A 16710-nucleotide genomic window follows, 5' to 3' on the forward strand; every position below is an offset into this window, starting at 1 on the left:
TTTCAGATGCTTCATGGATCCCTAGAAGCACACCCCCAAAGAGAAATCCATTTCTGGTGCTCCAATCGCTTGCCCTTAGAGTTTCTCTAAAGCTTGTTCCGCTAATCCAAGTCAGGAAGAACTTTCCAAATTCCCAATCAAAGCTAGATCCTGCCGGGACGCCAAAGTTGGCCGAAAAAAGGGCGATCAGGCTCTTGGGGTATGACGGCGGCTGGAAAACCCCTTTCGCCAGGAAAACAGATGCCTTAACGAAATCTGCAGACCACTCTGCGCTTGGAAAGAGGCTTGGTTTCCTTTCATTCTCCAGGGTTTCCATCGGCTGTCTAGACAGAAATGTGAAGAACGGTAGTTCTGCGGTATCCCGTACTTGGGCAGCTGAGCGCGTGCGAAGCCGCCCGCAGAACGCTCCGAGATCGGGGCGGGGCGGGGAGGGGCGGGGCGAGGGAAGACCCGCCCCTTCCATTCGCCTTGGCCTTAACTCCTTCCCATCCCTCCGCCAGCGTCTCTTTTTCACCTCTGACCTCGGAAAGAAGTGGGTGGGGCCTTTGGGGGCGGAAGTGGCGGTGCATTGTGGGTTCGCCTAGAGTTGAGCCTGAATGGAAGTGGCGCGCCGCCGCTGACATTACCCGCGTCCGAGCGGCTGGGGTTCGGACGCCGCCCGGGATTCGGGTACCTCAGACCTCCGGTTCAGAGCGGCCCGCGAGGAGGCGGCGGCGAGGCGCGGCGAGCGTTGGTGGAGGGGCGGCTGTGTGCGGCCCCAAGACATGGCTCACAACAAGATCCCGCCGCGGTGGCTGAATTGTCCGCGGCGCGGCCAGCCGGTGGCAGGTAACAGGGACCCGGGTGTTCGAGTCCCCGCGCACGGGCGGGTCCGGGGGGGGTGGTGGGCTGTGGGGGCGCAGCTTTCGGTAGCGGTGTTTCGGGACCGAGCACAGCTCGGTGAAGCTCGTGGATGAATGTTTGGGAGCCTGGACTGGAGGGAATAGGGGCACTTGTCACTCTTCAGTAAGGCTAAACGTTGCGAACAGGAAGGTGGGTAGGAGGTTTCTGTGTGGCAGGGACAGAGGACACGAGAACTCAAGGGGCAGGACTTTGAAGCTTAGTCAAGAGTTTTGTAAACCTTTCAGGGTTCTCGGAAGAGTGTCGGTCTTGAGATGAAGGAAGGCTTAAGAGGAGGAAGGGCAGTTCCCAGCGGTGAAATTGATCCACACCGAGACTGGAGGTTTTTGTTTTGCTTAGTTTTTTAAAATCTTTTTTTTTTTTCTTTTTAAAGAATGACTTTTGAGGACTTTTTCATCTTTGAGTTTGACCCAACAGACTTTAAAGTGTACAGTTGGATACGTTTTGACCAGATGTGCCCCCGCACACCCCGTATGAAACGAAACACAAGATAGTAAACATAATCATCACCTCTTCAGGTTTCCTCCAGCCCTTGATAATCCCTCCCTCTGCAGGCAACCGGTAATCTGCTTTCTGTCACTATAGATTTAGTTTGCATTTTGTATAATTTTTAAAATAAATGGAAACATACTCTTTTGCTAACGATCTCTGGCACCTTTCACTCAGCATTATTATTTTGAGATTTACACGTGTGCTTGTGTGTATCATTAACTCATCCCTTATTATTGCCAAGTAGTGGTCCATTGTTATAGCTACACCCATTTAAATTAGATTTGTTCATTCATTCATTCTTTGATGGTCCTTTGGGTTTTCAGTTTTTGGCTGTTGCATGCTAACTTACTATGAACGTTCATGTGCAGTTCTTTGTATGGCATATATTTTCTTTTCCCGTGTGTAAATCTTTAGGAGAGGGGGGATCATACAGTAGGTGTACATTTAACCTTTCAAAAAACTGCCAAACTCTTCAAAGTCATAACGGTTTGCATTCCTGCCTATCAGTATGAGGACTCTTCTTTGCTCTATATCCTAACACTTGATTTGATCAGTCTTTTTAATATTACCCGTTCTTTATCAACTGAGCTCTAGGGAAGCCCCAATAGGGGCTTAGTACTGTCTTATTGTGGTATGATGTTGAGCATCGTTTCATATGCTTCTTGGCAGTTCACATATCTTCTTTTGCAAAAGGTCAAAATCTTTTGCTGATTTAAAAATTTTTTAATTTGACTGTGCAGGGTCTTAGTTGCAGCACTTGGAATCTCCGATCTTTGTGTGGCACTGCAGATCATAAGATGGGGCATGTGGAATCTTTAGCTGTGGTATGCAAACTCTTAGTTGCAGAATGTAGAATCTAGTTCCCTGGCCAGGGATCCAGCCTAGGACCTCTGCATTGGGAACACAGAGTCTTAGCCACTGGGTCACCAGGGAAGTTCCTTTGCTGATTTTTAAAATTGGGTTGTAAAAATAAAATTGGGTTGTTTTATTTTTGAGTTTTTATGTTCTTTATATGTTGTAAATACAAGTCCTTTTTTGTTGTTCAGTTGCTAAGTCATGTCCAACTCTTAGCAGCCCCTTGAACTGCAGCATGCCAGGCTTCCCTGTCCTCCACTGTCTCCTGGAGTTTACTCAAACTCATGTCCATCGAGTTGGTGACGCCATCCAACCATCTCATCCTCTGTCAGCCCTTCTCCTTCTCCTCCCGCCCTGAGTCTTTCCCAGCATCAGGGTCTTTTCCAGTGAGTTGGCTCTTTGCATCAGATGGCCAAAGTATTGGAACTTCATATGCTTTTTCAAAGTCTTTTCTCCAGTTTGTGGCTTGCCTTTTCATTCTCTTTAACAGTTTCTTTTGAAGAATTAAAGTTTTAAATTTTAACTGACTTCAACCTAATGTTTTTTCTAGAAGATGTTTTGAAACAAAATTAAAGGATTTTTTAGTGAACTGTGCATGCTTACTAATTATATACACATCTCTAGTATGTCTGCCTAGTTATTTTAAATTGTTGGAAGAGAAGATTCCGTAGTCATTTTTTAATTCATGTTTTCTGATTCTTCTGGTTTGTCAGCTTTTCTTCACATTTTATATTAAATCTTCAGTCAGTAAAACCATATAAATGATGGATAAAAGTCTTATTGAAAGATAATCTAAATAAGTCTTAGGGCAAGGAAATATTTTTCCTTAACAAAAATGAAATATAAGTTTCTTTATGTTCTAACCATTTTTATAGGCATTTTCACTTGTACTTGAATTTTCATTGTACTTTCTTTCGATGAATTGATTACAGTTCTTTACACTTTTCTTTATAGGTCTTACTCTTCAGACATTTTAACTTTTTTCCCCTTGTTATCTCTAACTTAGTATTGAATCTTTTTTCTTTTTTTTTACATTTTTTTCCCCCTATAGAGTTATGAAGAAACCTCTGCACTTAGATGTCTGACTTCTTTTTTAACTTGGCGCGTGTTTCCTGGATGCTTTACTATTAGAGTTACCTGCTACACTTATTTGTGAGAAAAACAAAATCATAAAGATCTTGTCAAAAGAGAATTATTTTTTATTTGGAATTAGAAAAACAGCTTAAAAGTCAGAATTTTAATGTAGTCTGCTCATAGCAATGACAAATATCAGGATACTGACTTCTTGGTAGATAAAGGGACACGTATGTCCTGACTGGGGGTGGACGGCAGCCAGTGAAGTGCTAAGCCCCAGACAGCTTTATACCACTCTAAGAAATAGAGTGTGTGCTTTGCTTTTTTTTTTCTTTCTCTTGGAGATGAAGGGTCAGGAATAAAAAAGTTTTCCTTTTTGTTGTATTGGAGTATTTTGACCCCCGAAAGCTAAACTTTTAATTGTTGTGCTCACTGAGTCACTACACTCACACCATCTGAGCAGTTGTGGGCCCTAGACAGAACCCCAGGCCTCCTGACAACCAGCTGGATCTTTACTGGTAATTAGGTCTGCTTTGACTTGTGACCCTTGTTAAAAAGTAAAGGGAATACAACATAAAATTCTTGATAAATCTCTCTGAATTTACCTTAAAATTTTGTGTTCTAGAAGCATTCATGACACATTGTATGTTTTAGATAATGCAGGGTTGGCAGTGTTTTATTCTACTAGAACAACAAATGCTAACTATATTTTTGCAAGCTTTAGAGATAAAGAATCATTCATATTTCCAGTTTCTACCTCCTATTTTCTTCCTCTTATTTTTTTCTCATTAGAAAAGGAATTCATGCTTATTGTATAATTTCTTTGTATTTTACACATTTAGGGAAATATATTATGACTGCTAAATTTTCTCATTGTAAGCATTAGGATGACGTGTTCAGTTCAGTTGCTCAGCTGTGTCTGACTCTTTGTGACCTCATGGACTGTAACACACCAGGCTTCCCTGTCCATCACCAACTCGTATTAGTACTACACAAGTTTGTAATTTTTCTGAATCAGGAAGAAGATGGTACTAATTATAAAAGTAATTTGTTCCCCCTGAAGTCCCTTTTTCTGCTTAAACCAGACTTCCAGTGAGAGAGCTCCTGGAGATATGACCTTTCTCCTTCTGAGGCTTTATTTCTGAAGAATTCTTTTTTTTTTCTCCTTCTGAGTGATGGATTTTAGGTGAACACTTTGAAGAAAACTAGCTTCTCATTTGGAGAAGGCAGTGGCACCCCACTCCAGTACTCTTGCCTGGAAAATCCCATGGACGGAGGAGCCTGGTAGGCTGCGGTCCATGAGGTCTCTAAGAGTCGGATACGACTGAGCGACTTCACTTTCACTTTTCACTTTCATGCATTGGAGAAGGAAATGGAAACCCACTCCAGTGTTCTTGCCTGGAGAATCCCAGGGACGGGGGAGCCTGGTGGGCTGCCGTCTATGGGGTCACAGAGAGTCGGACACGACTGAAGCGACTTAGCAGCAGCAGCAGCAGCAGCAACAGCTTCTCATTTCTTAAAGGCAGGTTATTCAACATAACAGTTTATATGTACTATGTGTAAAGAACTTCCTGGGAACTAACTGTGGGACTATAAATATGATAGTCTTACGAGAATAATGGTGACTTTGAAGTCATTTTGCTTAGCAAATATTTGTGTATACTTTGTGCTGGTTTTTGGGACTTGGGAGATGATTAAGATATAATTCCTCAGCTTAAAGAGCATATAGTTTCTTGGAAGTAGTAAACCATCGTTTTTAAACAAACTTTTGTTATAACAAGTGCAGTAATGACTCTCTTATAGAATATTATGGGATACTAGAGGTGATAAACCCAATTCTTAGTTTGAGGTTAGGGAAGAAGAAAGGGTTCAGGGAAGACTTCCCAGAGGAAGTGTATGTAAGTTATCTTGAATAAATAGAAGTTTGCTAGATAGAGGGAATTCTCTGGCAGCCCTCCTCTGACTGCTGAGGGCTGGGTTTTGGTCTCTAGTCAGGGAACTAAGGTCCCACAAGTTGCACAGGCAGACCCCCAAAAAAGTATGCTAGATATATTGTTGGTTTTTTGTTTGTTGTTGTTTTGTTTTTGTTTTAAAGGTTTCTGTTAGGATAGGATGATGGTGGCGAGATCTCAGCCTTAAAGTGAGGATATGGATATGAGGATGGAGTGTTTGAGCCAGGTCCTAAAGGCTTTAGGGTATGATAAGGGATTTTAATATTTATATACTTTCAAAGTGCACTGGCAAACCGTTACCATTTCTTAAGCATTGGGGTGAGATGATTTGACTTCAGTTGAAAGACGCTCACTTTGATTGCTCTGTGTGTGATGAAAGAGACAAGAGTGAGAGTGGGGAGACTGTTCCGGAGCTTTCAGGGTAGTCCAGGTGAGAGAGTGGCGATGGTTTAGAAGTAGAGCTGAAGAGTCGTGGGCGTCCCTGGTGGCTCGGCAGCAAAGACTCGGCCTGCAGTGCAGGAGATGTGGGCTCAACCCCTGGTTTGGGAAGATCCCCTGGAGGAGGCATGCCCACCCACTCAGTATCCTTGCTTGGAGAATCCATGGACACAGGAGCCTGGTGGGCCACGGTCCCTGGGGTTGCAGAGAGTGGGACGCGACTGAAGGAACTGAGTGTGCACAGGCTGCTTGGAGAGCTTTAAGGGGAAGATGAACTTCCTTGGTTGCTCAGCAGTAGAAGGATGCACCTGCAATGTAGGAGACGAGGCTTTGATCCCTGGGTTGGGAAGATCCCCTGGAGAAGGGAAATGGGGGCCCTCCCCAGTCTTCTTGCTTGGAAGGTCCCAATCCATGGGATCACAGAAGAGTAGGACACGATGTGCCACTTAACAACAACAACAAAGAGGGAAAATAGACAGGACGTGGATTGTTGGATTTAGAATGAGAGAAAGAAAGTCAAAACTTAGTCCTAGGTTTCTGCTTAGGCCGTGGGATGATGGTACCATTAGGGCTTGTTGCGGGGAGGGAGTGGAAGGTAGGTTGGAAGAGCGTTAAGATCCTGACTGCACAGGTAGAGATGTTGAGTACACAGCTGGATATATCGTTTGGAATTCAAACAAGTTCGAGTTGTAGATGCACATTTAAGGATCACTAGTGTAAAGACACTATTTAAAAGCATGGTATTTGATTAGTTAGGATAAGTAATGCTAGTTTCTCTGACAAACAACTCATCAAACTAAATGAGTCTAGTGTTATGGAAGCCAAGAGAAGTTTTCAAGAAGGAAGGAAGAGTCAGATGTATGAGATACTGCTAAGACGTAACATATTAAAGAAGTTGGTAACCGCATGGAAGGGAGGAAAGGTTGATGTTCTTGTGAAGGCAAAATGGAAAGGAATCCAGAGCAGTAGGGACAAGATTTGCCTTTGTAGTGAGGAAAGACAGAGGATGAAAGAGAAAATGGCCAGAAAGGTTTATAACTATAAAGGTGAGGCAAGTTTCCGCCCAGTGGTGAAGAGGTTCTGTTGAATAGCAGTTATATTTGTGGACCCCATGTCCAGATCACCTAGGTTTGAATCACTGTTCTCTCATTTACTAGAAGTGTGACAGTTTTCAATTTATTTAATCTCTCTTGCCTTGATTTGCTCATCTGTAAAATGGGGACAATAACATTACGTATGTTTATGTTCAGCTCAGTTGTGTCCGACTCTTTGTGACCCCATGGACTGCAGCACGCCAGGCCTCCCTGTCCATCAGGTGTTAGGAGTCAATTAGTAAATCTATGTCAAGTGTTTTAAACAGTGTCTGGTATGTGTTAAACATAAGTTTCTTTTTGCTTTTTCTCTTCAGTAATGTATAACATGAAGCCATTAGTTGTAAAAGGGGTAGAGGAGCTTAGTATATTTTAAAATTGAGGAAAAGATGTGAAACAGAAGATTGCCTTTGAAATTGGTGATTGTAATTTATATTGTCACTCATCTGAGATTTTCTCTAGGAGTTGAGCTGCATAGGTTTAGGCCCAAAGAAATCAGGTGGTTGGGTTGCTCTAGTCTGGGTTTTTCTCCGGAGAGTGTGACTGAGCAGCAGGGGAGGAGATTAAGGGTTTGTGGAGGGAATAGGATGAGATCTCAGACGAGAATGAGAAGAGAAGTTTAGTGGGGGGAAACTTCTTGTTTGTGGTTTACACAATAGAAATTAGGCTTCATGAGGGCAGGGATTTTTTATCTCTTTTTTTAGTTCTTTTAACTAGTATGTTCCATGCATCTAGAATAATGCCTGTTACATCAGTTCAGTTCAGTCGCTCAGTCGTGTCCGACTCTTTGCGACCCCATGAATCGCAGCACACCAGGCCTCCCTGTCCATCACCAACTCCTGGAGTCCACCCAAACCTATGTCCATCGAGTCGGTGATGCCATCCAACCATCTTATCCTCTGTCGTCCCCTTCTCCTCCTGCCCCCAATCCCCCCCAGCATCAGGGTCTTTTCCAATGAGTCAGCTCTTCACATCAGGTGGCCAAAATATTGGAGTTTCAGCTTCAGCATCAGTCCTTCCAATGAACATCCAGGACTGATCTCCTTTAGGATGGACTGGTTGGATCTCCTTGCAGTCCAAGGGACTCTCAAGAGTCTTCTCCAGCACCACAGCTCAAAAGCATCAATTCTTTGGTGCTCAGCTTTCCTCACAGTCCAACTCTCACATCCATACATGACCACTGGAAAAACCATAGCCTTGACTAGATGGACATTTTTTGGCAAAGTAATGTCTCTGCTTTTTAATATGCTATCTAGGTTGGTCATAGCTTTCCTTTCAAGGAGTAAGCATCTTTTAATTTCGTGGCTGCAATCACCATCTGCAGTGATTTAGGAGCCCAGAAAAATGAAGTCTGACACTGTTTCCACTGTCTCCCCAGCTATTTCCCATGAAGTGATGGGACCGGATGCCATGATCTTAGTTTTCTGAATGTTGAGCTTTAAGCCAACTTTTTCACTCTCCTCTTTCACTTTCATCAAGAGGCTTTTTAGTTCCTCTTCACTCTCTGCCATAAGAGTGGTGTCATCTGTATATCTGAGGTTATTGATATTTCTCCTGGCAATCTTGATTCCAGCTTGTGCTTCTTCCAGCCCAGCATTTCTCATGATGTTCTCTGCATATAAGTTAAATAAGCAGGGTGACAATATACAGGCTTGACGTACTCCTTTTCCTATTTGGAACCAGTCTGTTCCATGTCCGGTTCTAACTGTTGCTTCCTGACCTGCATACAGGTTTCTCAAGAGGCAGGTCTGGAGGTCTGGTATTCCCATCTCTTTCAGAATTTTCCAGAGTTTATTGTGATCCACACAGTCAAAGGCTTTGGCATAGTCAATAAAACAGAAATAGATGTTTTTCTGGAACTCTCTTGCTTTTTTGATGATCCAGTGGCTGTTGGCAATTTGATCTCTGGTTCCTCTGTCTTTTCTAAAACCAACTTGAACATCTGAAAGTTCATGGTTCACGTATTGCTGAAGCCTGGCTTGGAGAATTTTGAGCATTACTTTACTAGCATGTGAGATAAGTGCAATTGTGTGGTAGTTTGAGCATTCTTTGGCATTGCTTTTCTTTGGGATTGGAATGAAAACTGACCTTTTCCAGTCCTATGGCCACTGCTGAGTTTTCCAAATTTGCTGGCATATTGAGTGCAGCACTTTCACAGCATCATCTTTCAGGATTTGAAATAGCTCAACTGGAATTCCATCACCTCCACTAGCTTTGTTTGTAATAGGCACTTAATATCTAGTAAATAAACTAAATGAAGTATAGTAATCTGGGTGAGATGGTAGAAGTGGTCAGATTCTGGATGTATTTTGAATACAGATCTGATAGGATTTGCTGCTGGATTGGATGTGGGATGTGTAAGAAAGAGATGAAACAAGGATAACACCACAGCTTTTGGCCTAAACTGTTAAAAAAAAGGATGTTACATTTGCTCAGATGGGGAGGACCTTAAGAGGAGTTTGAAAATTGAGAACTCAGATTTGGATACCAAGTCTGAGACATCTGTTAGACATCAAGTAGAGACTAGTAAGTCAGGTGATTTGATATTTGATTCTAGAGTTAAGGGAGATGTTTGGCACTGAGTTACACATTTGTGAGTCATTAGTGCATTGATGGCTTTTAAACCTGTGAGACCATATGAGACAGCAAGGCAGTGAGTGTAGAAAGAAAGGAGGTACAAAGACAGAGCCCTGGGACAAACATGGAGGAGCCCGGGAGATGAGGAGGCGCTAGTAGAGGAGACTGAGAAGGAGAGGCCTGGGAGAGAGGAGAAGAGGGGGAGGCTGCAGTGGCCTGGAGGCCGTGTGAAGAAAGGATTCAGGAGCTCCCTCTGAGTTAAAACATGGTCAGTGTTTGAGAACTGGGAGTTGACCACTGGACTTAGCAACATAGAGGTTACTGGTGATCTTGAGTGGTTTTGTAGAAAATGTTCAGTTGCTAAGTCACATCCTACTCTTTGTGGAAAATAAAAATAGAAAAAAACGATCTTTTTATACGTTTTGGTTGAAGTCTCTGGAGACATGTTAAGACTTCACTTAGATATGATTTTAGGTAGATATTTATACTTAGTGATTTTATAATATAAATCAGCTAAAATAGATGATTTTAAAATTGATTTTATAAGATTACTTCCCCTATTATTACACGGTGATTCAGAAAAAAAAGGCCAAAAGTTAGTTTTGCTGAAATTAGAATCAGTGGTAGTTGTTTTGTGGGTGATTTTGGTTAGTATGCTTCTCACCCTGATTCTTCTGGGCTGTAGGATAAGGTCTGTGAAATGGAGAAAGTGTTGTCAAAATCTTGGCTATCTGTGCACCACTGCCAAACAGAAGTACGGAGACAGAGTTATGGACAAGGAAAGAGTGGCTTTATTACTTTGCCAGGCAAACGGGGAACACAGGAGGCTAGTGCCTCAAAAACTGAGTCCCCCTTCCCTGAATAGGGAGAGGTTAGATAGTCAGCCTGGGGTATATGGTAATTTTCAAGGCAGTAACAGTCTTCATTCCTTCAGGTTTCAGAAGGGTGGGGGTGCTGACAGGATTAGGGTGTGTGCAGTGGTCTCCTGATCTTGGTGAGCCTTTCTGCTTCTCTTCATCTTGCCTCAGGTGGTTTCCTTGCTGCTCCTCCTCTGATCCCCATCTTGATCACAGAGGCCTGAGTCTTGCCTTTAAGGATGGGGACAAAAAGGCTTCCATGCCCAGGAGGCCCACAGGGCCCTGCTCGGCATCAGAAGTTCCAGTTTCATATTAAAAAAGTGTAATAGGAATTTCAAAGAATTGATTTAATTTATTTCATTATCAGTTTTCTAGTACTATATCTTTAAAGGTTTTAAGGCAGTAACTGTGTAATATAGTGGTTTATTTTTTTTATTTAATTTTATTTTTTTAATATAGCAGTTTAGAACTTAAATTGTTTCTGGACATTCCGTTCACTGGTAATTTCTTTTGCTGTTGTATCTGATTGTTGATTTCTAGAATATATGTTGTCCTTAAAAGTTCCAATGTGGTGCCCTTTGAAAGTATAGTATAGGTTGAGAGTATTTTATGAACAGTTCCATTAAAAATATTGTAAGAAGGTGATTTTGAGAATTGTTAATTATAGAGTTTTAACCCAGAACATTTTCCTTAATGAAAATTCTTACCTTCGTGTTATTTAGGAAGATTCTTACCTCTGAAAACAATGTTAGGACCAAGATATGACAGTCAAGTTGCTGAAGAAAATCGATTCCATCCCAGTATGCTTTCAAATTATCTGAAGAGTCTGAAGGTAAGAGGCAAAACATTTTTGATGTCGATTCAACATACTTTATCCCTTCCTTGTTTTTCAGGTGGCTTTCTAAAATAAAACTTTTTACTTTGAAATAATTAACTCAGAGCAAGTTGCAAAAATTGTACATAGAGTCTATGAACCCTTCTCTCAGTTTTTCCCAATGGTGACATGTTATGTGATTGTAGTATAATATCAGAAGCAGGAAATTGACCTTGGCAGAGCATTGTTGGCTGGATTGTAGACCCACACCTTAGTGTTTCCCGTGTTTATGAGCACTCGTTTGTGTTTATGTGCGTCAAGTTCTGTGTGGTTCGGCCTGCTAACTTGTTCTCTCTCTCTGTAGTTTGTCATTTTGTGAATGTTACATAAATGGAATGAAACAGTTTGTGACCTTTCAGGATACACTTTAAAGAAAATGTTCTAAATTCGTTTTTGGCTGTGCTGGGTCTTCCTTGCTGCTCTCAAGCCTTCTCTAGTTGCAGGGAGTGGAGGCTGCTCTCTGTGGCGGTCTGGAGGCCTCTCCGCGCGATGGCTTCTCTTGCTGTGCGCTGGGCACGTGGGCTTCCGCAGTTGCGGTTGCTAGGTTCTGGAGCACAGGCTCAGTTGTTGTTGCTCACGGGCTTAGTTGCTTGCAGCATGGGGCATCGAAGCCACGTCTCCTGCGTTGGCAGGTGGATTCTTTACCACTGAGCCACCAAGGAAGCCCCCGGGATACACTTTTTTCACTAAGCATAATGCTGCTGGGGTCCTCCAGGTTTTTGCATGAATCGATGAAAATTGTGCTCATATTTATTGCTGAATAGTATTCACTTGTGTAGATGTGCCAGAGTTTAACCATTCTCCTCCCACTGAATGGTTAAGTAACCATTTAGCCACTTTGAGTTGTTTCCAGTTGTGGGGAATTGTGAATCAAGTTGCTGTGAAGGTTTATGTACAGGTATTTATGTGAATGTTAAGTTTTCATTTTTCTGGAACAAATACCCAAGACTGATTGTTGAACACGTGGTTAGTTTTAAAGAAAAGTGCCAAACTATTTTTCTGAACGAAACGTTGCAATTGTTTGTTATTCTGACATCACATTGATTAAATTAGTTTCTGGGCTTCCCTGGTGGCTCAGATGGTAAAGAATCTGCCTGCAATTCAGGAGACCTGGGTTTGATCACTGGGTCAGGAAGATCCCCTGGAGAAGGGAATGACAAGCAACACTAGTATTCTTGCCTGGAAAATTTCATGGACAGAGGAACCTGGTGGGCTGCAGTACATGGGATTGCCGAGAGTCAGACAGGACTGAGCGGCTAACACCCCAGCAGTGGGGCTGCTTTGACAAATGACCAGAAACTGGTGGCTTAAAACGGCAGACACTTATCCTCTATCAGTTCTGGAGGCTAGAAATTCCCCAGCAGGGTGTTGGAGAGGTTGGCTCTTCCTGGAGTGTTGGAGGAGAATCTCTTCCATTCTTTTCTCCTAGCTGCCAGTGATGGCCAGCAGGCCTCAGTATTCCTAGGCTTAAGGCTCCTCTAGCTGTCTCTGCCTCCTTGACACTCTCCTTGTGTGTGTCAGCGTCCAAATTTCCCACTAATAAGGACACCCTAATCCAGTATGACCTCATTTAATTAATTTTTTTTGGCCACACCATGTGACTTGCAGGATCTTAGTTTCATGACCAGGGATTGAACCTGTAGTGGAAGTTGGAGTCCTAACCACTGAATTGCCAGGGAATTCCCCTGTGTGCCCTTGTCTTGACTATATTTGCAAAGACCCTATAACCTTCTTTCAAATAAGGTTATATTCATAGGTACTGGGAGTTAGGACTTGAATATGTTTTTAGGGGGCATAATGCAACCCATAACACGTACCATTGTTACTCTTTTAAGTGGTAGTCTGTTATTGAATGCTCCTTGGAAGAATAGTTACAACAAACCTAGACAGTGTACAAGAAAGCAGAGACATCAGTTTGCCACCAAAGGTTCATATAGTGAAAGCCATTAGTCTTGTGTGGATGTGAGAGCTGGACCATAAAGAAGACTGAGAGCTGAAGAATTGATGCTTTTGAACTGTGGTGCTGGAGAAGACTCTTGAGAGTCCCTTGGACTGCTTTGAGATTAAACCAGTCAATCCTAAAGAAAATCAATCCTGAATATTCATTGGAAGGACTGATGCTGAAGCTGAAGCTCCAATATTTTGGCCATCTAATGAGAAGAGCTGACTCATTGGAAAAGACCCTGCTGCTGGGAAAGATTGAGGGCAGGAGGAGAAGGGGATGACAGAGGATGAGATGGTTGGATGGCATCATGGACTCAATGGACATGAGTTTGAGCAAGCTCTGAGAGATGGTGAAGGACAGGAAGGAGAGGCGTGCTGCAGTCCATGGGGTTGCAAAGAGTTGGACACGACATAGCGACTGAACAGCAGGTAGTACATTCAGCAAAGGCTGGTGCCCATTACGTGCGAGTTTCCTGTTACAGGACGGTAAACATGCCACGTAGTTTTTGATAACCTGTTACTTATCCCTGTTGGTGTAGTTTGGGTCTTCATTTTGTATCTTTTATTTTAGCTTCCTTATAAACTTTTAGTTTTTATCTTCATTATTAATATACATTTTTGAAAGTCATAGTTAACATTTGTAGAGCATTAAATATTCCTAGGCAGAGCGTTTAAAGAGCTTAGGAGCTAGTTAGCCTGGGTTTGAATTCTAGTTTGCCACTTACAGCTTTGTGGTCAAGTTACATAATCTGTTCGTGTTTCAGTTTCCTCATTTGCAGATAAAATTAGTGCATGTAAAGCATAGAATAGTGCTTGGCACAGAGTAAGGACTTCATTTAAGTCTCACAACAACTGTATGAGGTGGATACTGTTATTATCCTTATTTCATGGATTGGGAATCTACAAGGAAAAATGATTATGTATATATAATGTGAGTATATGTGTATATAGATTAAAAAACACAAACACAGACATATCACACACACGGACACACATTTACACATGTACATATATATGGACTCAGTGCACTAAGTCACATAATACAGTTTCTTGGTTTTCTTAGCTAAAGTATTCATATATATATTTAGAGAATTCATATTGTCTTGCTCATGCCCACTTTTCCTTCCCTTCTTACTTTGGACCTAGAGACAGACGGTAAGGGTTCTAGCTCTAACTTGTGAGAAGCTGTATTACGGCATTCACGTCTTTGTGTTTGGCAGGCTCCCACCTAGAAGCAATGCTTCCACCTTTTCCCTTTCTGTTTGCCATGAAGTAATGGGTCTGGATGCCATGAGCTTAGTTTTTTAATATTTAGTTTTCAGCCGGCTTTTTCCATCTCCTTCACCCTTACCAAGAGAGTCTTTAGCATATGCATTAGCAGACACTAAAATTCCTTGGACCTCATCCTTCTGAGCAAGGTAATATAACAGCTGTTTAGAACAAACAGTCCAATCACACATGTCGGTTTAGGATTTAGTTCGGTGTAACTGAAATGTTGAATTTCCCTGGTGGCTTAGTGGTAAAGAATCTGCCTGCCAATGCAGGCAGTCCCTGGGTGGGGAAGATCGCTGAGTCAGAAAGATCCCCTGGGGAAGGAAATGGCAACACACTTTATTCTTGCCTGGGAAATCCCATGGACAGAAGAGCTGGCAGGCTACAATCCATGGGGTCGGACATGACTTAGTGACTAAACAACAGCAGCTGAAATATTACCGAGTCATTAAACCATTAAAAGTCTTTGTCATACATTAAGTTCATGTGGCTTTAGTGTTGCAAGCATCCATTTAGCGTTAATGGTTAAGACTTGAGCTGTATCCTTACCAGTGCTGTGTATAATCTTTTGTACACAGAAAGGCAAAGTTAAGAAAGAAAAGGCCTTGTCTGCTGGGCACATGAAGTTATCCTGAGTTCAGGTCTGGCTTATGTTTCTCTAGCTGAAGATTCCCCAATAGTTTTCTTCATATTTTTCTTTTAATTGTAGCATATCCTTGAAGGTGGAGGTGTGGGTGAGAATCCACGTTACAGTCAGGCTTCCAAGAATAGTCTGTCCATAAGCACAGCAATGGTTAACAGCGCATGCTGCCATTCTTGCCCGGGGTCGTCACTTAGTAGGGTGTGCGCCTTCTCTTGTGCAGCCACGTCAGCAAATACAGGAGGACCATTAGGTTGCTTCACCCAGCCTTTAGCTCTGGTTGCATGTATTTCATTTGTGTACCCAAACCCTCCATCATCTCTAACTGTTAGTAAGGTGGGAGGTTATCCTCATTTTGTACTTCACATGTGGGAAAATCAGGAGTCGGGCAGTTCTATCATGTTTATTAATAAATAGATCATCCTTTCATCCTTTGCTTCATTTTGTAAAGTTACTTGGATTTCTCTTTGGTAGTCTGGGTCTGTAACTTCTGCATGGATGCAGATTGCTTTTAACGCTTAATTGGAGCATTCCTTAATTAACCCAAAGTGCCTGGGAGGCATTTTGATTCCAATACCAGTTGAAATAGCACATATCAATATTTTTGTAAGTCTCTGTTCAGATAAAGAGTACAAATCCACTCCGGCAGTCTCAGGAGTAGCTTGGAAAAGAGCTAGTGCTCCTGGGCTAATTTCCCAATACTCAGTTGTTTCAGGATAGAAGTCTATTTTATGAATCTGTAAATTTGGAATAGTTTTTCTCATCAAAGGAGTTTCTGATTTTCTAATAGGTATATTATTTAAAATATTGAGAGGAGTATTTAAAGTTAGTTCTCCAGTTTTCATAAGAGCCCTCTCCAAGTTTAATTAACTGCTGTTTAAGCAAACCATTCATTCTTTCAATCCAACCAGCAGCTTGAGGATAATAAGGAATATGAAAGATCTATTGTGTATTATATTCCTGGGCAAACTCTTGTATTAACTTACCTTTAAAATGTGATCCATTGTCCCTCTGAATTTGAAGTGGAACACCATAATATAAATTAATTATCGCCTCTGTTTTGATAGTATTGGTCTGATTGGCTTTCCTGAAGGGAGTGGCCACTAAACATCCAGAATAGGTGTCCATAGCAGCAAGCAGCTCAGTTCGGGTCAGCCGCTCAGTCGTGTCCGACTCTTTGCGACCCCATGAACCGCAGCACGCCAGGCCTCCCTGTCCATCACAGACTCCCGGAGTTTACTCAGACAGATGCCCATCGATAAGGTGCCCACGTATTGACATCCTTCATCTCAGATTAATGGATCAGTATAATCATTTGCCATATTTGCCCAGGCAGCTTGCCACATGCCAATTGTCCTTTGACTAGCTGTGGTAAGCGTCTGTGTTCAATATATTGTAAATTGGACGTTGTAAAATATTTAATGAGATCCATAGTAAAGGAAATACCTAGATTTTGAGCCCACCTGGATGTTGCTTTTTCTCCCACGTTGCCACATTTTTGGTGTGCCCACAAAGTCAAACTGGTGGCTAATCCATTGGCTCCCAACCAGGAGTCTTGTTATGTTAATGTTCTGTGAGAATGACATTCTGTTAACTTTCTTTGTTTAGGAGCTTCATATACTGCATATAATTCAGCAAATTGACTACTCTTAGTGTAATTCTTTCTGGCCTCTGGAAATTTCCTAATCCCGAAACCCAGGGACACTCTTTTGTCGTTTTTGCCATAAGCTCCAGGTAGCATATG

General features: G+C 42.2%; 1 protein-coding gene across 3 annotated transcripts in view; it reads left to right on the plus strand.

Moving 5' to 3' along the window:
• Positions 1-550: 550 nt before the first annotated feature.
• RNGTT (RNA guanylyltransferase and 5'-phosphatase) overlaps positions 551-16710 on the plus strand; it is a 223042-nt gene continuing 206882 nt past the window's right edge. Inside the window, exons 1-2 of one of the 3 annotated variants that reach the window (XM_070450141.1) lie at positions 551-828; positions 10959-11068. In XM_070450141.1, coding sequence (XP_070306242.1) covers positions 765-828; positions 10959-11068 — 174 coding nt within the window. In that variant the 5' untranslated portion in view covers positions 551-764. Of the gene's footprint in view, positions 829-1361; positions 1462-10958; positions 11069-16710 lie in introns of those variants that run through there. The other 2 variants (XM_020877220.2, XM_070450140.1) reach the window with 2 other exon arrangements.

This window comes from Odocoileus virginianus, chromosome 19, assembly GCF_023699985.2.
Source record: "Odocoileus virginianus isolate 20LAN1187 ecotype Illinois chromosome 19, Ovbor_1.2, whole genome shotgun sequence".
Taxonomy (NCBI): Eukaryota; Metazoa; Chordata; class Mammalia; order Artiodactyla; family Cervidae; genus Odocoileus; species Odocoileus virginianus.